At 46.7% G+C, this 17,505-nt stretch overlaps 1 protein-coding gene across 6 annotated transcripts in view; it reads right to left on the bottom strand.

Moving 5' to 3' along the window:
- SLC4A11 (solute carrier family 4 member 11) overlaps positions 1 to 17,505 on the bottom strand; it is a 241,052-nt gene that overhangs the window by 18,164 nt on the left and 205,383 nt on the right. For all 6 annotated transcript variants that reach the window (XM_053402104.1, XM_053402102.1, XM_053402101.1 and 3 more), the window contains exons 10-15: positions 11,928 to 12,053; positions 10,345 to 10,458; positions 9,426 to 9,558; positions 8,103 to 8,176; positions 2,941 to 3,157; positions 2,202 to 2,308 (exon numbers count right to left, since the gene is read on the bottom strand). In XM_053402104.1, coding sequence (XP_053258079.1) covers positions 2,202 to 2,308; positions 2,941 to 3,157; positions 8,103 to 8,176; positions 9,426 to 9,558; positions 10,345 to 10,458; positions 11,928 to 12,053 — 771 coding nt within the window. The remainder of the gene's footprint in view (positions 1 to 2,201; positions 2,309 to 2,940; positions 3,158 to 8,102; positions 8,177 to 9,425; positions 9,559 to 10,344; positions 10,459 to 11,927; positions 12,054 to 17,505) is intronic.

The raw sequence follows: 17,505 nt of genomic DNA on the forward strand, positions 1-17,505 counted from the left end.
AATGGAAGAGCGTGCCCTTGGGGTAATAAAAAGAGGTAACACACCTGTTCAAAATTTGTGCAAACAAATCAGGATGATCTACCACATTTGTTTGGAAAGTTGTGTGTTTGCTGTACATTTGAACACTTTTACAATATCACAACCAATGGATACTATTTTGAAACAAGATGGCGGACGGGACCTTGCAAAACTGCCCTGATCTTCCTGAGCAACTAGGGGCAAGGATTCAATGGGTCACCTGGATATAGCTGGAGATGGGAAGTGCTAATTTTGGAAGAATCTGAACCAAGGGTCCATGCAACCCTGTTGGACGGAGGCAATTTTAGATGAGTAGGAGGGAATGAACTAGCTGCAGACTTCTGTAGTGTGAAATGCCGCCTTGCAAGTTCAGTTTCAATGCACTGGAAGTGGGTGGCCCAAGCCTTCTCCTTTGGGACGAACCATTCTGGAATCCCAAGCGTGGTTTGACCTGCCTATCATGAACAAATCTGGGCCACCGGCCATGCCATGTTTAGGGAAGTTTTTAATGTTTGATGTTTTATTGTGTTTTCCATATCCTGTTGGGAGCCGCCCAGAGTGGCTGGGGAAACCCAGCCAGATGAGTGGGGTATAATAATAATAATAATAATAATAATAATAATAATAATAATGCCCCCAAAATGCACATTTGGTGCAAGGCATGGGACATCTGCAATTTGGACTCCGGTCCCGACAGAAGCTGTTCCTCTTCCAGTAGACGTATAGCTGCAGAATATTGCAGTTTGCTCTGAAAACAACTTCTCCCTATGTAATTATGACCCTTAGCCAACATCTATTCAAGATACCTGGAGTTCCTTAGCAGTGGCACTGACTCTGGCATTCTTCCTTACCCTCCCCTAAACCCCATCAGGACCTACAATATCCATGCCCCCCCTTCTTCTAAGCTAGACAGCCAAAGAAGCCCTGGACCAGCAAGGGTTGAAGAAGCATGTCCTCTAGTTCAGTTTTCTCTAAATGTTGTTGGACTACAACTCCCATCATCCCCAACCCTTTGCCTAAGAGAGCTAGGGATGATGGGCGTCATAGTCAAACAGCCGATGGCGACCCAAGGTTGAAGAAGACTGTGGACCAGAAATTGCAAGGTCAGTCTTCCCCGTTCTCCGTACGCAGCAGGAAGAACAGCTGGCAGCTGTTGTTCTTGGGTGTGTGATGGCGTTTGTGTGTTTGCGCGCCTGGAAACCAGAGCGGCTGCACTCAGAAGATGGCCAACGGCTTCAGGCAAAACACCAGAGTTAAATCTTTCATCCCTCCAGCGCTTGGGCCAGTTCCCATCTCAGCAGCTGAGGTGCATCTGAAGCTGTTCCTTTGCAAACTGCGCAACGGGGATTTCCACAAAATACCCTGCATTAGTTTGCTTTCTGACAGGTGGCAAGGGAGCAATTGTCAGGAAGTCATGGCGCAGGCATGAACACACGCAACCGAATGCTGCCCACTTTCCAGTTCCGAATGGATGGAATGATGGTCACCTGGGGGGTGTGAGAGTGGGGGGAGAGGAACCTTTCTTAATTCTCTTCCATTCATTTCCTCACACTTCCCATGCGCGTCATCACTGGGGCAGGCGATTCCTGCCTTCCTGATGTGGAAAAGGTGACCCGCTTGGCCAAGAGGGACCTTGGATAATTTTTCAGGTTTCCTTGTGCATCTGATCGTCCGAGCAGATGTACCAGGCCATCAGCACGTTTCAATTAGGAAAAATATTAAGTGGCGGACGGAGGGAAAAGCTCACAGGTCAAACCCATCACCAGAACATCTGTAGGTTTGCTGACAAGTCTTCCTGCCTTTGGCAATTAGGCGAGCCTTTTATTCCCTTGCCAGAACCATACGGAGGATCAGGTCTTTAATAATAATAATAATAATAATAATAAACAACGCAAAAAAGCGCGGCATTTTAATTACGCTGAAATTAAATTACAGGCTGGAATAACTCGCAGGAACAAAACAAACCCTGCTGATACCATCTTGTCTGATTAGCTCGCCGCATGAACTAACGCCGACTGTGAACTTGGGAGGTGATTATTAGGTTGTGGGGGGTCATGCGGGGAACCTCTGGGGTTTCGGAGTCACAGGTCTGAGCTATACCTTCCTCAGGCCTGTTTGCGATCCCATAAACCTCCCGGCTGCCTTCCCCTCTGCTAAGCAAACTGAGGAGACCAAAGACTTACTTGTTATTTCCTTGAAGAAATAAGACCCCACGGCGGAAAAGGTTAGGACAGAAATGGGCAAGGCACAGTCGGACAGGATTTCGCGGACTCTGGCGTGCAAATAAGGGCTGCAAGGATATACATTAAAAAATACTCAAGTCAGGGCAAAGGAATACAGCATTTCTACTTCAGGGGCTTAAAATGGCAGGATGGCGGGTGGTTATACAGCACTGGTCCTACTCAGGGCAGACCCAGCTGGATAACTTAGTGGGTTAGAGCATGGTGCTGCTGCTGCTGATAATAATAATCCCCCCCCCCCGGAATCTTTATGGACATAGGATGGATGAACCAATTTAGACTGCTTTTATTTGCATCTATATTTCTAGCGAAGGGAGGAGTAAAATTAAATTAACTAAGCAACACACAGCACATAAGCCAAGTTAAAAATACTTGAAACACAGATTATTATTTTTTAAAAAAGACCTGGAGATGCCAAGGGTTGAACTGGCGAACTTCTGAATATTTAGGTATTCAATTTGTATACTGTCCTTCTTCTGTAGGTCTCAGGATGGTTCACAACATATAAAGCAGCATTTTATCATTGAGCTACAGGCCTTCCCCTTCAATCTAATGTACTGGGTTCTAAGATGTTTGCAACCCACCAAGTATTGGTACTATGTCTGGATTTGCTATTCCATTTTTATTTTTGCTGCTCTACAACTCTCAGAGGGCCACGGGCTCCCCATCACCTTTGACGTACCTTTTCTTAAACTGATACAGCGTGTGACCGAGCCAAAGGGTTCCCAGCATCAGCATGAGACTAAGAACGGCCGTCTCTCGCCCATACGGCGTAGCGGCAGGGGGGGCGTCCGTCTGGTTCCCCAGTGCCGAGCGCTCAGCTGACATGTTCAAGAAGAAGGTGGTGTTATCAATCGGTGTGCTGTGCACTCTCGGGAAATGGTAGTACTTTGTAAAAACTAAAACAGAGAGGGAGAGAGAGAAGAAAAATCAGTGCATTTTAATAGAAGCCAGGCCTGTGGCACCCATAGGTGGGGCTGGGACAGGGACAAGGGCGAGGAGAACTTGTTTCTTGTTCCAGAGGATCACACAATCTTTCTTGGTTTTCGAACGTAATCCGTTCCGAAGACCATTCGACTTCCAAAATGTCTGAAAACCGAGGCCTGCTAATTCAAGAGAGAAAATTGTGAAAAACAACAGATACACGCAGAGGAAGCCGTTAAATTTCCGAGGCGCGTTCAAAAACGGAAGCATTTTCTTCCGGGTTTTTGGCGTTCGAAAACCGAAACGTTCAGCAACGGAGACGTCTGAAAACCAAGGTACCACTGTATTACCTTCTCTGCTCTTTCCAAGGAAAGGAAGACATCTTTGGTCGAACTACATGCTCAGCACACAAGGTTTCTCTTGGTCAGGAGTGAGCCAGCACTGAATCACCCAAACAAGCTGAGCTAAGTCTTTATTAGCAAAAAGCAGGATCTGCAGAGGGGTGTCAAGCCTAATGAGCAGAGCGACTCAACACCGGCAGGTCTTTCCCCCATGAAGCAGTTGCTCAGACGAAGTTCCCCACCTCCCCACAGCTGCCTAAGTCCCCTCCTCTCCAGGGTTTCCCTCCAAGCAATCTGAGACTGTGCCTGCATGACCCTAATTTCTCCTCTCCCCTCTTCATGCCTCTACTGGTCCTGGGAGACAAGGGGAGCTTGTCGCAGCAGGAGTAGGAAATAGCCATGACTCTTCACCAGCTAGACTCATCTCTGCCTCTTGGTCTCCGTCCTCCTCCACTTCAGTTTCTGATTCTGATTCCTCCTGCCACAGACTCTCCCAGTCTGTGAAATATGATATTCGTCTCAAATTTCAAAGGCTTTGTATTGGGAGCCTGACCTAAATCCAGAAGTGTCTAGTCTTGCTCGCTCAGAGACCTTTAAGACGCTCCATTTCTTTCACACATAAAACCACACAAAATATGGTGCTGGTTAGAATCACTGTTTACGCCAAGTCTGGGGTTCTGTCAGGTAGAGACAATTTTTCTGCCTGCCAGAGAGAGATTGTTCTCGCAGAAAGAAGGCAGAGTTGAGAAAGGAACAAGCTGACATAGGTCATGCACTGGTTGAAAGGGTATACAAAACAGGACGATGCCTCCAAGCCCAGCCTTTCAGAGAGTTAAAAGAGCTGCAGAGCCTTTTAAGACATCATGAAGTTAACAGGTAAAGATGCTGAGCAGCAGACAACAGTGTAGATGTGGTCTCATGCAAGAGCCGGCTAATGCTAACCATTGTTCACTAGTTCAATAGTTGTTCCTTAGAAGCTCATGTACGTCATTTTAATAAATAACCTAAGATCTGATGTGTGCAACTTTGAAATGCCACGGGATATATACGTCTGTAGAAAATGGCTGATCTTTACGTCATGTTCCTATTCTTCGGATGAACAAAGCCAACTTTTGCCGATAACTCCTAGAGTCTCTGCTCCTATGTCTGTGCACATGAAACGGTGACTCCCTAATTTTTCTATATGATTTGTGTTGCATTTGTGATGTTCTATGACGGGGGTAGACAACCTAAGGCCCGTGGGCCGGATGCGGCCCAATCGCCTTCTCAATCCGGCCCACGGACGGTCCAGGAATCAGTGTGTTTTTACATGAGTAGAATGTGTCCTTTTATTTAAAATGCATTTCTGGGTTATTTGTGGGGCCTGCCTGGTGTTTCTACATTAGTAGAATGTGTGCTTTTGTTTAAAATGCATCTCTGGATTATTTGTGGGGCATAGGAATTCGTTCATCCCTGCCCCCCCAAAAAATATAGTCCGGCCCACCACATGGTCTGAGGGATGATGGACCGGCCCCCTGCTGAAAAAGTTTGCTGATCCCTGTTCTATGAAGTTCCATCATGTTACTGTCTTTTATTGTTCATAAGGTGCTTTGCAATTCATTTCACTGAAAAGCGGCATAAAAATATAATAAATTATTTCCTTTAAGTGCCAGGCAAAAATATTCCTCTTCTCCCAGGTTTTTGGCTAATTAGCCAATCTTTGGCCTTTTAAATTCTGTGGTGGGGAAGGTTTTTGTTTGTTATTATGGTATGGTTTTTGTGTTTTTATACTGTAAACCGGCCTGTGATCATTGGATGAAGGGTGAAATAGAAATTTAATAAATACATAATAAAAAATGATGATAATAATAAAGTGGGGAACTTGTGGCTGCCGGCTGGAATACTCAAGGGAACCCAAGGCCACAGCCCCCGGCCCTTTTTGCAACCTTTTCTTCCAAGATTTGCTTCTCCGTCCCTATCCATGCTCGCTTGGAGCTTCCACTGACACCAGAACTTATTCCCAACTTTGTGCTGCTGGGCTGGGGAACGCTGTCGTCCAAGCTAAAGGCCACATTCCTATCCGGGCAAGAGTAAGAGCCACGCCCATTGCCACGCCCACTTCTGCTCCTGGCCCCACCCACTGCCATGTGGCCCCTCAAAGGTTGCTTACAAGGAAGGTGGCCCTCGGGCTGAAAAACACCCCCCCCCACTGCTGAACTCTGGCACTGCAAGCATGGGGGATAGCTCAGCCGGTAGGGATGGAGACTCTTAATCTCCAGGTTGTGGGTTTGAGCCCCGTGTGGGGTGAAAAATTTCTGAATTATAGAGGGGGTTGGACTAGATGACCCTTGTGGTCCCTCCCAACTATCCTAAGCACACGCTCTGTCTCCTGCTCCCATTTCTCGGTTCGTGATAACTGACCGGCAAGTATCTCCCCAAGCCTGCCGCGTAATTAGGAATTTAGTATTTAATATTCAACTGCCGCTTATTTAGCAACTTTCGGCTGATGTGGCCCAGGAGGACAGCTGAAGGGATCCCTCTCTGCACGAAAATTGATTAAGAGATTGCCCTTTAAATAACACAAAAGGCGTCTCCTGACTAAAGCAGAGCTGTGGCGGCTTCGGGGAGTTATTTAAGGTCCCTCTGATGTTGTTTGCTTCAGCTGCTGCCTGGCTGTTTCCTGCAAAGTGCAGAAGTCAAGATCAAACAGGAGTGCAGCTTAGGTGGCTGAGCCACAACTTTGGAAAACAAAGTGTCATTAAGCTGGTGAGAAGAATGTGCGGCTTGAATGTGATGAGATTTTAAAAAGAGAGGGAGAGGGAAACCTCCCACGCCTCTTTCCTGCAGAACCGCTGGACCAGCGGAGCTTTAGAAATTAAGAGAGATATTCAACTGATCTTCCTGTTGGAAGGAAATGGGTCCTGCACAGGGATGGAAAAAGACACGGCCTCCCCCCTCCAAGCCCCCAGCAAGCAAGTTCCGAAAAAAACAAGCGGGAGGTTAATGAGGGCTAGAGATTCTGGTTATTCCATACATCTGCAGGCCACAGGGGCAGAGGAAAACAACTCATTTCTTGCACTCATTTGTGGGCAGAGGAAATTGCGAACATTCACGCCTTACATTCAAAGCACTTTCACCCCACTTTAAGCTGTCATGGTTTCCACCCAAGGAATTCTGGGAGTCGTAGCTTGTTAAGGGTGCTGTGAGCTATGAGGAGACCCCCATTTCCCCTCCCAAAACTACAGTTCCCAGATTGATTTGGTGATCAATCCCTCTACACAGGGAGCTCTGGGAACTGTAGTTCCCCGAGTGGAACAGGGGAGTCTCCTAACAACTCCCAGCACCCTTAACAGACTACGTCTCCCAGGATTCTTTGGGGGAAACCACCACTGTTTAAAGTGGTGTCACAGAGCTTTAAATTTGTGGCATGTATGTGTCCAGAGGTGAGAAATATACAAAGTGTTACAAAGTAGAAAAAGATAGAGATATTGGTTGTAAGTTTGAAATGTAATAGGGAAAATAAGAAATGCATACTAAGAGATTAGATTGGAAAATTTTCAAACAGGACTGATGGAAGTCAAAAAAATTGAATAAGATGTAAAAGTATGTTGAATTATTGTTGAAAATGGTATATTAAATACTAATTAAAATTCACATTTTTTTTAAAAAAAAGAATGTGTCCAATGGCAGCTTTTTGCCGGCCTGACGCACACCCAAATGTTCTGGGCCTCAGCCTCTCAACCAGCAACCGCTATGAGAGGCCTCCAAATTGAACTTGCTTTTTAAGGTTAGGAGTCCAAGCGTTCAGCAGATCTGTGGTATGATCTGTGCCGAATCTACCCTTTGGAATCACGGCACAAAAACAAGGCACGAATGAAGGTCCTCAGTTCCAAACACTTTCCACACCTCGTTCTACAAAGCCTTTTTTGCATGACTAAAGAACAGAATCACCGCAGATGGTGACAGCAGTCATGAAATTAAAAGACGCCTGCTTCTTGGGAGAAAAGCAATGACAAACCTAGGCAGCATCTTAAAAAGCAGAGACATCACCTTGCCAACAAAGGTCCGTATAGTTAAAGCTATGGTTTTCCCAGTAGTGATGTGTGGAAGTGAGAGCTGGACCATAAAGAAGGCTGATCGCCGAAGAATTGATGCTTTTGAATTCTGGTGCTGGAGAAGACTCTTGAGAGTCCCATGGACTGCAAGAAGATCAAACCTCTCCATTCTGAAGGAAATCAGCCCTGAGTGCTCACCGGAAGGACAGATTGTGGAAGCTGAGGCTCCAAGACTTTGGCCACCTCATGAGAAGAGAAGACTCCCTGGAAAAGACCCTGATGTTGGGAAAGATGGAGGGCACAAGGAGAAGGGGACGACAGAGGACGAGATGGTGGGACAGTGTTCTCGAAGCTACAAACATGAGTTTGACCAAACTGTGGGATGCAGTGGAAGACAGGAGTGCCTGGCGTGCTCTGGTCCATGGAGTCATGAAGAGTCGGACACGACTAAACAACAACAACAAAAGAACAGAAGGCTGCAACAACACAACTCCTCGTGGCTTCCACAACCAACAACAAAGAGAGTCACCTGCTGCCTGGCTTACCTTTCGTTATGCCCTTGAGAGCATCAAGGACAAATGTGATGGAGATAAAAAGTGCAATGATTTCTTCCGTCGACCTGTGAAGAAATTCCATGTGGGTCACTGCATGTGAGTTACAAGCGTTTTAAAATATATTTTAAGGAAAAAGCAAGGGGTGAGAACCCTACGCCAAAGGATAAATAAATGGACATAAATCTGATATCAGGAATCACAAGACAGAGAAAGCAGTAGGAGAACACGTCAGTCTCCCAGGACATTCTATACAAGATCTCAAAATAGTTGTCATGTTACAAAAGAATTTCAGAAATAGACTGGAAAGAGAAGTTGCTGAATTACAACTTATTACCAAACTTAAAACCATGGAGAGACCTGGTCTGAATAGAGACATTGGATTCTTATCTCATTATACATGATAAAGCTATTTTTAGCCATCTCACCCCTTGCTTTTTCCTGTAAGACCAATTGCAGTCGTTAACAGTCGTCAACAGGTTTACCACACCTATCAGCCAATCACCCATTCCCACCACCCTTCTGAGAAAAACCCCACCCCACCCTCTCACTATATATAAGGATCTGGTGACTTTTGTTTCAGTGTATCTGAAGAAGTGTGCATGCACACGAAAGCTCATACCCAGAACAAACTTAGTTGGTCTCTAAGGTTCTGGGACGCGGGTGGCGCTGTGGGTAAAAGCCTCAGCGCCTAGGGCTTGCTGATCGAAAGGTCGGTGGTTCGAATCCCCGCGGCGGGGTGCGCTCCCGTTGTTCGGTCCCAGCGCCTGCCAACCTAGCAGTTCGAAAGCACCCTCGGGTGCAAGTAGATAAATAGGGACCGCTTACTAGCGGGAAGGTAAACGGCGTTCCGTGTGCGGCTCTGGCTTGCCAGAGCAGCGATGTCACGCTGGCCACGTGACCCGGAAGTGTCTTCGGACAGCGCTGGCCCCCGGCCTCTTGAGTGAGATGGGCGCACAACCCCAGAGTCTGGCAAGACTGGCCCTGACGGGCAGGGGTACCTTTACCTTTTTAAGGTGCCACTGGAAGGATTTTTTTTTATTAAAAAAAATAGGTTGATGACACACTTTTTAGACATGCATCCTTTCATGACACAGTAATTCAGTTTTACTAGCAACTGGGAGGTTAAATGAACCCCTTTCCAGCCCTGTGAGGAGCACGGGGAGTGTTCGTGTGACACACCTACACACTGAAGTGTCGTGAAACACAGTCTGGAAAGCTCTGGACTAGACGGTCCTCAGGGTCTCTTCGAAGTCTATGAACCTATGGTGGCAATTTCCCGCCTACCAAAGTGGTGGAGATAATGTGAGGAGTTACCTTTTGAAGAGTTTCATTACAAGACTGAAATTGAAAAGGGAGTAGAGCATCAGGAAGAAACTGTTCCAGAGTCCCACCCAGGCGTAGAAAGCGCGAAATTCCAAGTTGTAGTCAGTGCAGATCCCTTTGATAACTGGAAACGGAAAGAGCATCATCACACAAAGATAGAAATGTACCAATGGCAGCCTCAGCTATCTAAATACAACAACCAGCCACGTACAAGAATTAGGTTTCTGTGTTTTTATATTGTAAACCACCCTGTGATCCTTGGAAAACGGGCAGTATATAAATATAGTCAATAATAATAAGTATATACAAGTAATATTCTACGCCTAAAATAACCAGCTCCTGCCAACCTAGCAGTTCAAAAGCACGTCAAAGTGCAAGTAGATAAACAGGTACCGCTCCGGCGGGAAGGTAAATGGTGTTTCTGTGTGCTGCTCTGGTTCACCAGAAGCGGCTTAGTCATGCTGGCCGCGTGACCCAGAAGCTGTCTGCGGACAAACGCCGGCTCCCTCGGCCTATAGAGCGAGATGAGCACGCAACCCCAGAGTCGGTCACGACTGGACCTAATGGTCAGGGGTCCCTTTACCTTTTAAAGTAACCAGCACATAAACAATTGCATGGAACAACGCATGCAGTTGCACAAAGAAGGCATGTGCATGAATATAGTTATTAAATCACGCTGCAGAACTGTAGTGCCACATGGGGCTTGATTTGTTTATATGTTCTATAAACATACAACAACAACAACAACAATTTATCTTTTATACCCCACCCATCTGGCTGGGTTTCCCCAGCCATTCTGGACGGCTCCCATGAGAATATTAAATAACACGCTAAAACATAAAACATTAAAAAATTCTCTAAACGGGGCTGCCTTCAGACGCAACACAAGCAGCTGGCGCGACAAACTCACCATTGATGTAGAGCGCTAAAGGAGCCGTCGTCAACAGCACCACAAGCGGCTGGCCTGAGAACAGCGCATAGAGCAGACCACCAATGCACTGGCCAACGATGGTTTTCTGCACATCTGAAAAGTTAGGAGGGGGGGGGAGAGAAAGATGAATGTGCAAGAATCAGGTGGCTGTCGAAGCAAGCTAGCGTTAAATGATGGCACCACTGATGGTGCAAAGAGCACAGTGCACTATGCACACTGGTGCAACAGACATGCTCAAAGCATTAGCTAGGAGCGGAGCTGTGGGAGCATGGATTGTCACACTGGACACAGGGTTTGGGCTGGAGTTGCGTGGATGCCTGAATCTTTTTTGGTGCAAAAGCAAAACAGCTACGAAGTCTTTCCTCCTCCTTGTAACAGTCTTCTCTTTCGTACTGCAGCCTCAGTGCCTGCACTGCATATATCATTTAAAAAAGTATCCTAACAAAGTACAGTGGAACTGGATGCAGTGCTAAGCACCAACTTCAGATTTTCAGCTTTCAAGAAAGCTCACAGTCCATTTGACAGTGAAGAACCACATGCAAACAATGAGCGTGGAAATCTCAGGAACTGGGAAGGCTGGGTCTGGATCTAATTTCCAGGGGTTGGGGGCAAGTCTTTGATACCCCTCCTTCTGATTGGCAAAGCCAGAATAAATAACATTAATAAACACGGCTTGCTTTCATACAAGCAGTCAAGACAGTTTTACTCTTTTAAGGCGCTGTTGACTTTTTGCCCTTTTTTGATTGCGCTGGATATTTCCCAATAATAATAATAATTTATTATTATCATTCATTGCTTTCAGTTTTTGCAAGCCACCATGAACTGGAAAAAGCAGACTATAAATGCTGAAATGAAACATATGTTATACAAAGCTATAGTGAACCTGCAAATTTGCTCCAATTGTACTTTTTCATTAGAGCAAGCCAATGGGGTTTTACTTCTAATATACCACCTGGTGAATGTGCCATGCACTCTACTGGCCCTCAAACCAGTTCTGGGCAATATACCGATACATCGCCCAGGCCTAGTGTGCATGTGTGCGAACTACTAGTCTAATCTAAGCAGTAAGCTTATCTTGGGACGCGGGTGGCACTGTGGGTTAAACCACAGAGCCTAGGGCTTGCCGATCAGAAGGTCGGCCGTTCGAATCCCCGCGACGGGGTGAGCTCCCGTTGCTCGGTCCCTGCTCCTGCCAACCTAGCAGGGAAGGTAAACGGCGTTTCCATGCACTGCTCTGGTTCGCCAGAAGTGGCTTAGTCATGCTGGCCACATGACCCAGAAGCTGTACGCAGGCTCCCTCGGCCAGTAAAGCGAGATGAGCACTGCAACCCCAGAGTCGGCCACGACTGGACCTAATGGTCAGGGGTCACTTTACCTTTACCTTTAAGCTTATCTTGGGGAGAGAAGAAAAATCGCCCTTAAAAGGGCTTCCTTTGTTTAGACAGCAGTGGTTTCTTTGGTTGTGATCACACAGATTAGATCTTCCCTCCGGGGTCCCCAGTGAGAACCGGAACTTCATGGGGGGCGAGCGAGGGATGGGGCAGGAAGGAGGGAAGACTCACCAATGACTCCGTCCGTGTTTTCGTCGTTGAGGGAGCCAAAAGCGATGGAAGGCAGGAGGCAGGCGAAGTACAGAAAGATCATGGTGGTGATGTATTTGCCTATGGCTTTGTTGTTGCCGATGATGCCTAAAACAAACCCCAAAGAGCAGTGAAGAAAGGGGTGGGGGAACTCCGCATGGATTGAAGCGCGCTCGACGCCAAAGCCGTAACCAAAAGGGCAGACCCACTGTTATGTACTGAGTTGAATAGGATCCAAACTGCAGCAGTCTGATTGGTCCTAGAACAATAGGATCCAAAAGGCAGCAGTCTGATTGGTCCTAGAACAATAGGATTCAGAATGCAGCAGTCTGATTGGTCCTAGAACAATGCAGCAGTATGATTGGTTGGCAGGAACCACCCAATCATGTTCCAGATAGAAGTGAATCCACAACCTGATTGGCTTACAGTAGAATTCCGGAATTAGCCAATCATGTGCAGCCCATTGTGTAAATAATGTATATAAAGCAGATACTTTGAGGGGACATTCATTCCTCCTCACCACTATGAGCTGAATAAAGAGCATGAAATCACTTTGCGACTCTGAGTATATTTCACCCACACTGCAGAGGGAAGGACTGGACAATCCTCACAGTACCTTCCAACTCTATGATTCTAATAAGAAGCACATGGACAACAGGAGTCATGCCTTTTAAGTGGGGGTTGGCTGGGACAGTGCCCCATTTGCCCTACTGGACTAGCCACTGCTGGTTTGGAGACTTCCCTGAGTGAATCTGCTGCTATGCTTCACTATCAGTGCTCCCTAAACAATTTGGGGGCCACTGCCCCTTAGTTCCATAAATAATAATAATAATAATAATAATAATAATAATAATAATAATAATAATTTATTTATACCCCACCCTTCCCGGTTCAGAAAACCAGGCTCAGGGCGGCTAACAACAAATCTAAAACACTTAATTGATGCTACAAAAAACAGCACAAAGTACGGTATGAAATCAAAAATCAATTTAGGGGGGAAATCCATCCAATAAACATTAGATGATCACCAGGGCTAGCTGGCTAAATTAGTTCTATTTTGGCCAGCGAGGAGACCAGGGGAGAATTAGCAGTGGGATCCCAGAGCGGGTAATCTTCATAAAAAGGGGAGGGAAGGAAGGGGAATAAAAGATAAATGCATCCCTGGTGCCCCCCACCCTATAAAAAGCATTATTCTTGTTTATAAAACCCTATAGAGAGAAGAGTGCGCATTACAGTCGTATCTCGGATCCTGAACGCCTTGGTACTCAGACGTTTTGGCTCCTGAACGCTGCAAACCCGGGAGTGTGTGTTCCGGTTTGCGAACGTTTTTTGGAAGCCGAACGTCCGACGTGGCTTCCGATTGAGTGCAGGAAGCTCCTGCGGCCAATCAGAAGCCACGCCTTGGTTTTCGAACCGTTTCAGGAGTCGAATGGACTCCCGGAACAGATGAAGTGTGACAACCAAGGTACCACTGTAATCAGAATAGCGGTTTGCACGAAGATAGTAATGCAATAAAATTCAAATCGGTAACAACTCATTGCACATTTATTCCAGTGAAAACTAGTTGGTTTAATTCATTCAAAAAACCCCGATGTACCAGCTTTTCAAAGTCCGGTAGTCATTTGCACCTTGCAAGCACCCGTCTCCTTGCCTCTTAGTGGGTAATTTTGGCCCCCGCCCAAAAAACCCCCTCTGTTTCACTTTATACCAGGTCATGTTAAATTCCTGGTCCAAGGAAAAATCCATCATTGTACAGCCACCCACTTTTGCATATTGGGTTTGCACCCACTGCAAAATCTTTAGCAAATGTTTCCAATTATAACATGACGTGGGGTGGCAGAAAGAGACCAAGAAGCCCTTAGGGGAAAACCCGATGCAAACCAAATCTTGCACACCCTGTCGCCCTGGCAGCCAGCCTCCAGGGGTTTACATAGCGCTGCAGGAGACTTAGCAGAATGTATGACGAAATGTCAAAAAGGAAAAACACGCAGCAAAACAGCACCTCAAAAACGGCTTCGCTGGCTCACTTCAAGTGCTGGCATTTACTTCCCTGGACGTGAGTCAATTATTTTATTTTTAAAATCCTCCAAACAGACAATCAAACATGGACCCATGCTAAAGCATCACAGAGGCTCCTTTGGGGAGGTTGGTGGGCGATTGATTCCTGCGAATAAATGAACCCCTGGCTTGTACACTCATGTATAAGGCGAGGACTGAAACTAGCGGGAGGGAGGGAGGGAGGGGAAAAATAACTAGCAGCAGCTGAACCAGAATCTGCCTGCTTTTCCTGAATATAACAAAGGGCAGAGGGTCAGAATGAAGGATTTCCTCTTACTTGGCCAAAGACTGCCTGCGAAACAGCTGAATAAGGCTCTGCTATGCATACACACACACACACACACACACACACACACTCCTCCTTGCTGAAGATAAGATTTCTTTTTAAGCAGAGGAAAATACTCCCAGGCGAGGAAGCTAAATTTGAGAAAATAAACAGAACACCCAGGGGATTCCAATGGCTCTACAGCTTCTATTCCTCACGGCTATTATATCTCACAGAGAGGAGGAGACATGTTTGCCCCTGGGACACACACACACACACACACACACACACACACACTTTTAATCAAAGTGTTCAGTTTTCGCCACAAATTTGGCAATCTGTATTTGCACACAGCTGAATGCACACCGCATCGTATATTCCTTACATGCTGAGTTTGTCTGAGTGTTATTTTAAACTATGCTCAATAGTCTGGGTGTTATTTTAGACTATGCTCAATAGATGTGTTTGTGTGAGCCCTTGAGACTGGAGCTTCCAGCTCGAAAACACGCTGACAAACAAACATCATCCCTGGGGGAGATAAATGTTGCTTTCGAATTTTTTTTTAAAATATTTATGAATTCATGGAACATAGCCTTATGCTGAGCCAGACTATTTGTCCAGCCTTGCAAATAGGTGCAGAGAAGTTACTAGCCTGTACAGAATCATTTTTCCATCTAGCCTGCTGTGGGCTGGCAGCGGAAGGGATGAGAAGCGCCATGCCTCTTGCAGCAGCTCACTGCTCTTCTATACTAGGTAAGCGGAAGAGGGCTTTCCTCCTCTTCCAGACTCTCTGGTTTCTATTGCTGCGTTCCCCAGAGAGATGGAGCACCCCGACTCCCCTCCACTAGTTCTGCTCACACCTGCAAGCTTTTCTTGCCACCTATGACTACCAGGCAAGCGCTCCATCTCTAAATGCAGCTCCCACAAAAAAGAAATAGCAAATCTGTTAGTTTTGGTTTCTCTTCGTTTCTTATTTTAAGTTCAGTTCTCCATGTTTCCTTATCTATTTGCCTTTTTTTAAAAGTCCCCATGAAAATTCACCAGCACGTGTTTTTTTAAAGTGATATATGCATCTAACACAAGCTTTATCCCAATGTATGCATTTCTGTACGCATCACTCGGTTGGAGAACCACCTTGCAAAATTCAGAGAAGTGCGAATTTCGAAAGATGGCGGCATCCCAGTTCTTGCGAGTGAGAATGACGAAGGTTCGCCTTTAAACGCAAACCGAATTGGATCGCCCGCCTGTCCCCAACTACGCATGTTGAACAGCTGCAATATAATGGAAAGAGGAAAGATCTGTGCGGATGGATGCTCACTGTTTTGCAGTCCTTGCCAATCGCGCTCCTTGCAGAACTGCAAAAACACAAAACTCTAATTAGGTGACACAACACCCGTGTGAAGAAAACAAGGCAGGAAGTGACAAATTCAAGGCTAGCCTTTGGCAGGGAAGAGGCGGCAGCGTCCATCACAGCAAGTCCCCGCTCTCGGTGATCTCACCACTCTGAAGTGCAAGTGTTTGCTTACGACAAACATGGTTCGCCCTCACTTAGGGAAACGACTTTGGCCGCAATGGGCTCCACACTATCTGCTCTGAAACTCTAGCTCCAAGGGACTCATTCACACTGTAAGAAAGTAGCAGGAGATTGAGAACCCTGTTCTCATTCCACCTTGTTAAAAAGAGAGAGAGAAACAGCCAAAGAACTGATAGACAACTGTGGCCAGAATGAAGAGAGAGAACGCCAGAGAGGCTGAGCAAAGGGAGATGCATATTTTGAAGAGCAAAAAAGAGGGCACATTTGACGACTTCTACTTTTAACTGTGGGTTAAACCACAGAGCCTAGGGCTTGCCGATCAGAAGGTCAGTGTATCGAATCCCTGCGACGGTGTGAGCTCCCGTTGCTCGGTCCCTGCTCCTGCCAACCAAGCAGTTCGAAAGCACAAAAAGTGCAAGTACATAAATAGGTACCGCTCCGGCAGGAAGGTAAACGGCGTTTCCGTGCACTGCTCTGGTTCGCCAGAAGCAGCTTAGTCATGCTGGCCACATGACCCGGAAGCTGTACGTCAGCTCCCTCGGCCAGTAAAGCAAGATGAGCGCTGCAACCCCAGAGTCGTCCGCGGCTGGACTTAATGGTCAGAGTCCCTTTACCTTTAACCATGAATGGCGACTCTCATTCTACATACCTATGAAAAAGAGAACATGTCCAGGAAAAAGAGGCCATATGGCAACCCCAGCAGCATCCACTCATCGGGGAAGAATCATAGTGTTGCAAGGGAGCCTGAGAGCTTCTAGCCCAACCTTCTGCTAAATGAGTGCAGGATGCAACAACGACATCCTTGACAGGTGGCCATCCACCCTCTGCTTCATAGGTGCCGGCTCCCTCGGGCCCTGGGTGCCCAAGCACCCACAAAATTCTCCATGAAGTGGCTGGGCACCCACAAATTTCGGCACTAGGGCCATGCATGCTGCATGGAACCCATGGCCCTGGGCACCCGCGGTCAAGGGGCCAAGATGGTACTCCTGCTCTGCTGAAAAGTTCCCACTTCCAGAGGCAGGTTGTTCTACTGTTCGACAGCTCTTTCTCTTAACGCTTAACCAAGATCGGCCTCCTTGCAATCTCCACCCATTAGTTCTAGTCACGTCCACAGGAGCAGCAGGGAAGCAAGTGTGTTCTGTCTGCTGCCTGACAGCTCCTCAGATATTTGAAGAATTCTACTGGGTTTCCCCTTAATCGTCTCTCCTCCAGGCGAAAACATGCCCAGCTCACTGTGCCCAACTCAGCAGGGGCGGCAGGAGAGCGAGAATGCAGCCTTCTCTACATCCCACAAGGAATTAAGTGACAACTACACCCCCCCCCAAAGTAGGCACATGCTATCTGGAAAGACCTTAATCAGACCTTCTTGGGAAACAGCACACTTCGAACCAAGAAATCTAACGCTATGCGCGACTGGGAGCACATTGTGTTGGGCGATTTTCCCATTTCTAAAAGCAACCATCAGAGTTCTCTTGATGTACACACTGCACATTTTTTTAGTCCTTTTGGCTACGAAGCAAAATGGTAGTGACTCAAAGCATTGGGTCTTTTCCTGGGGTCCTGCGTACTTTGCAGGGGCACCCCTCTTGGGACCACAACATGAGATACAGAGCAAGATTTCCCAAAATTGGCTGTCCAGCTCTTTTTGGACTACCGCTCCCATCACCCCCAACAACTGCTTCTTCTAGCTAGGGATGATGGGA

Source organism: Podarcis raffonei, chromosome 9 (genome assembly GCF_027172205.1).
Source record: "Podarcis raffonei isolate rPodRaf1 chromosome 9, rPodRaf1.pri, whole genome shotgun sequence".
NCBI classification, from domain to species: Eukaryota; Metazoa; Chordata; class Lepidosauria; order Squamata; family Lacertidae; genus Podarcis; species Podarcis raffonei.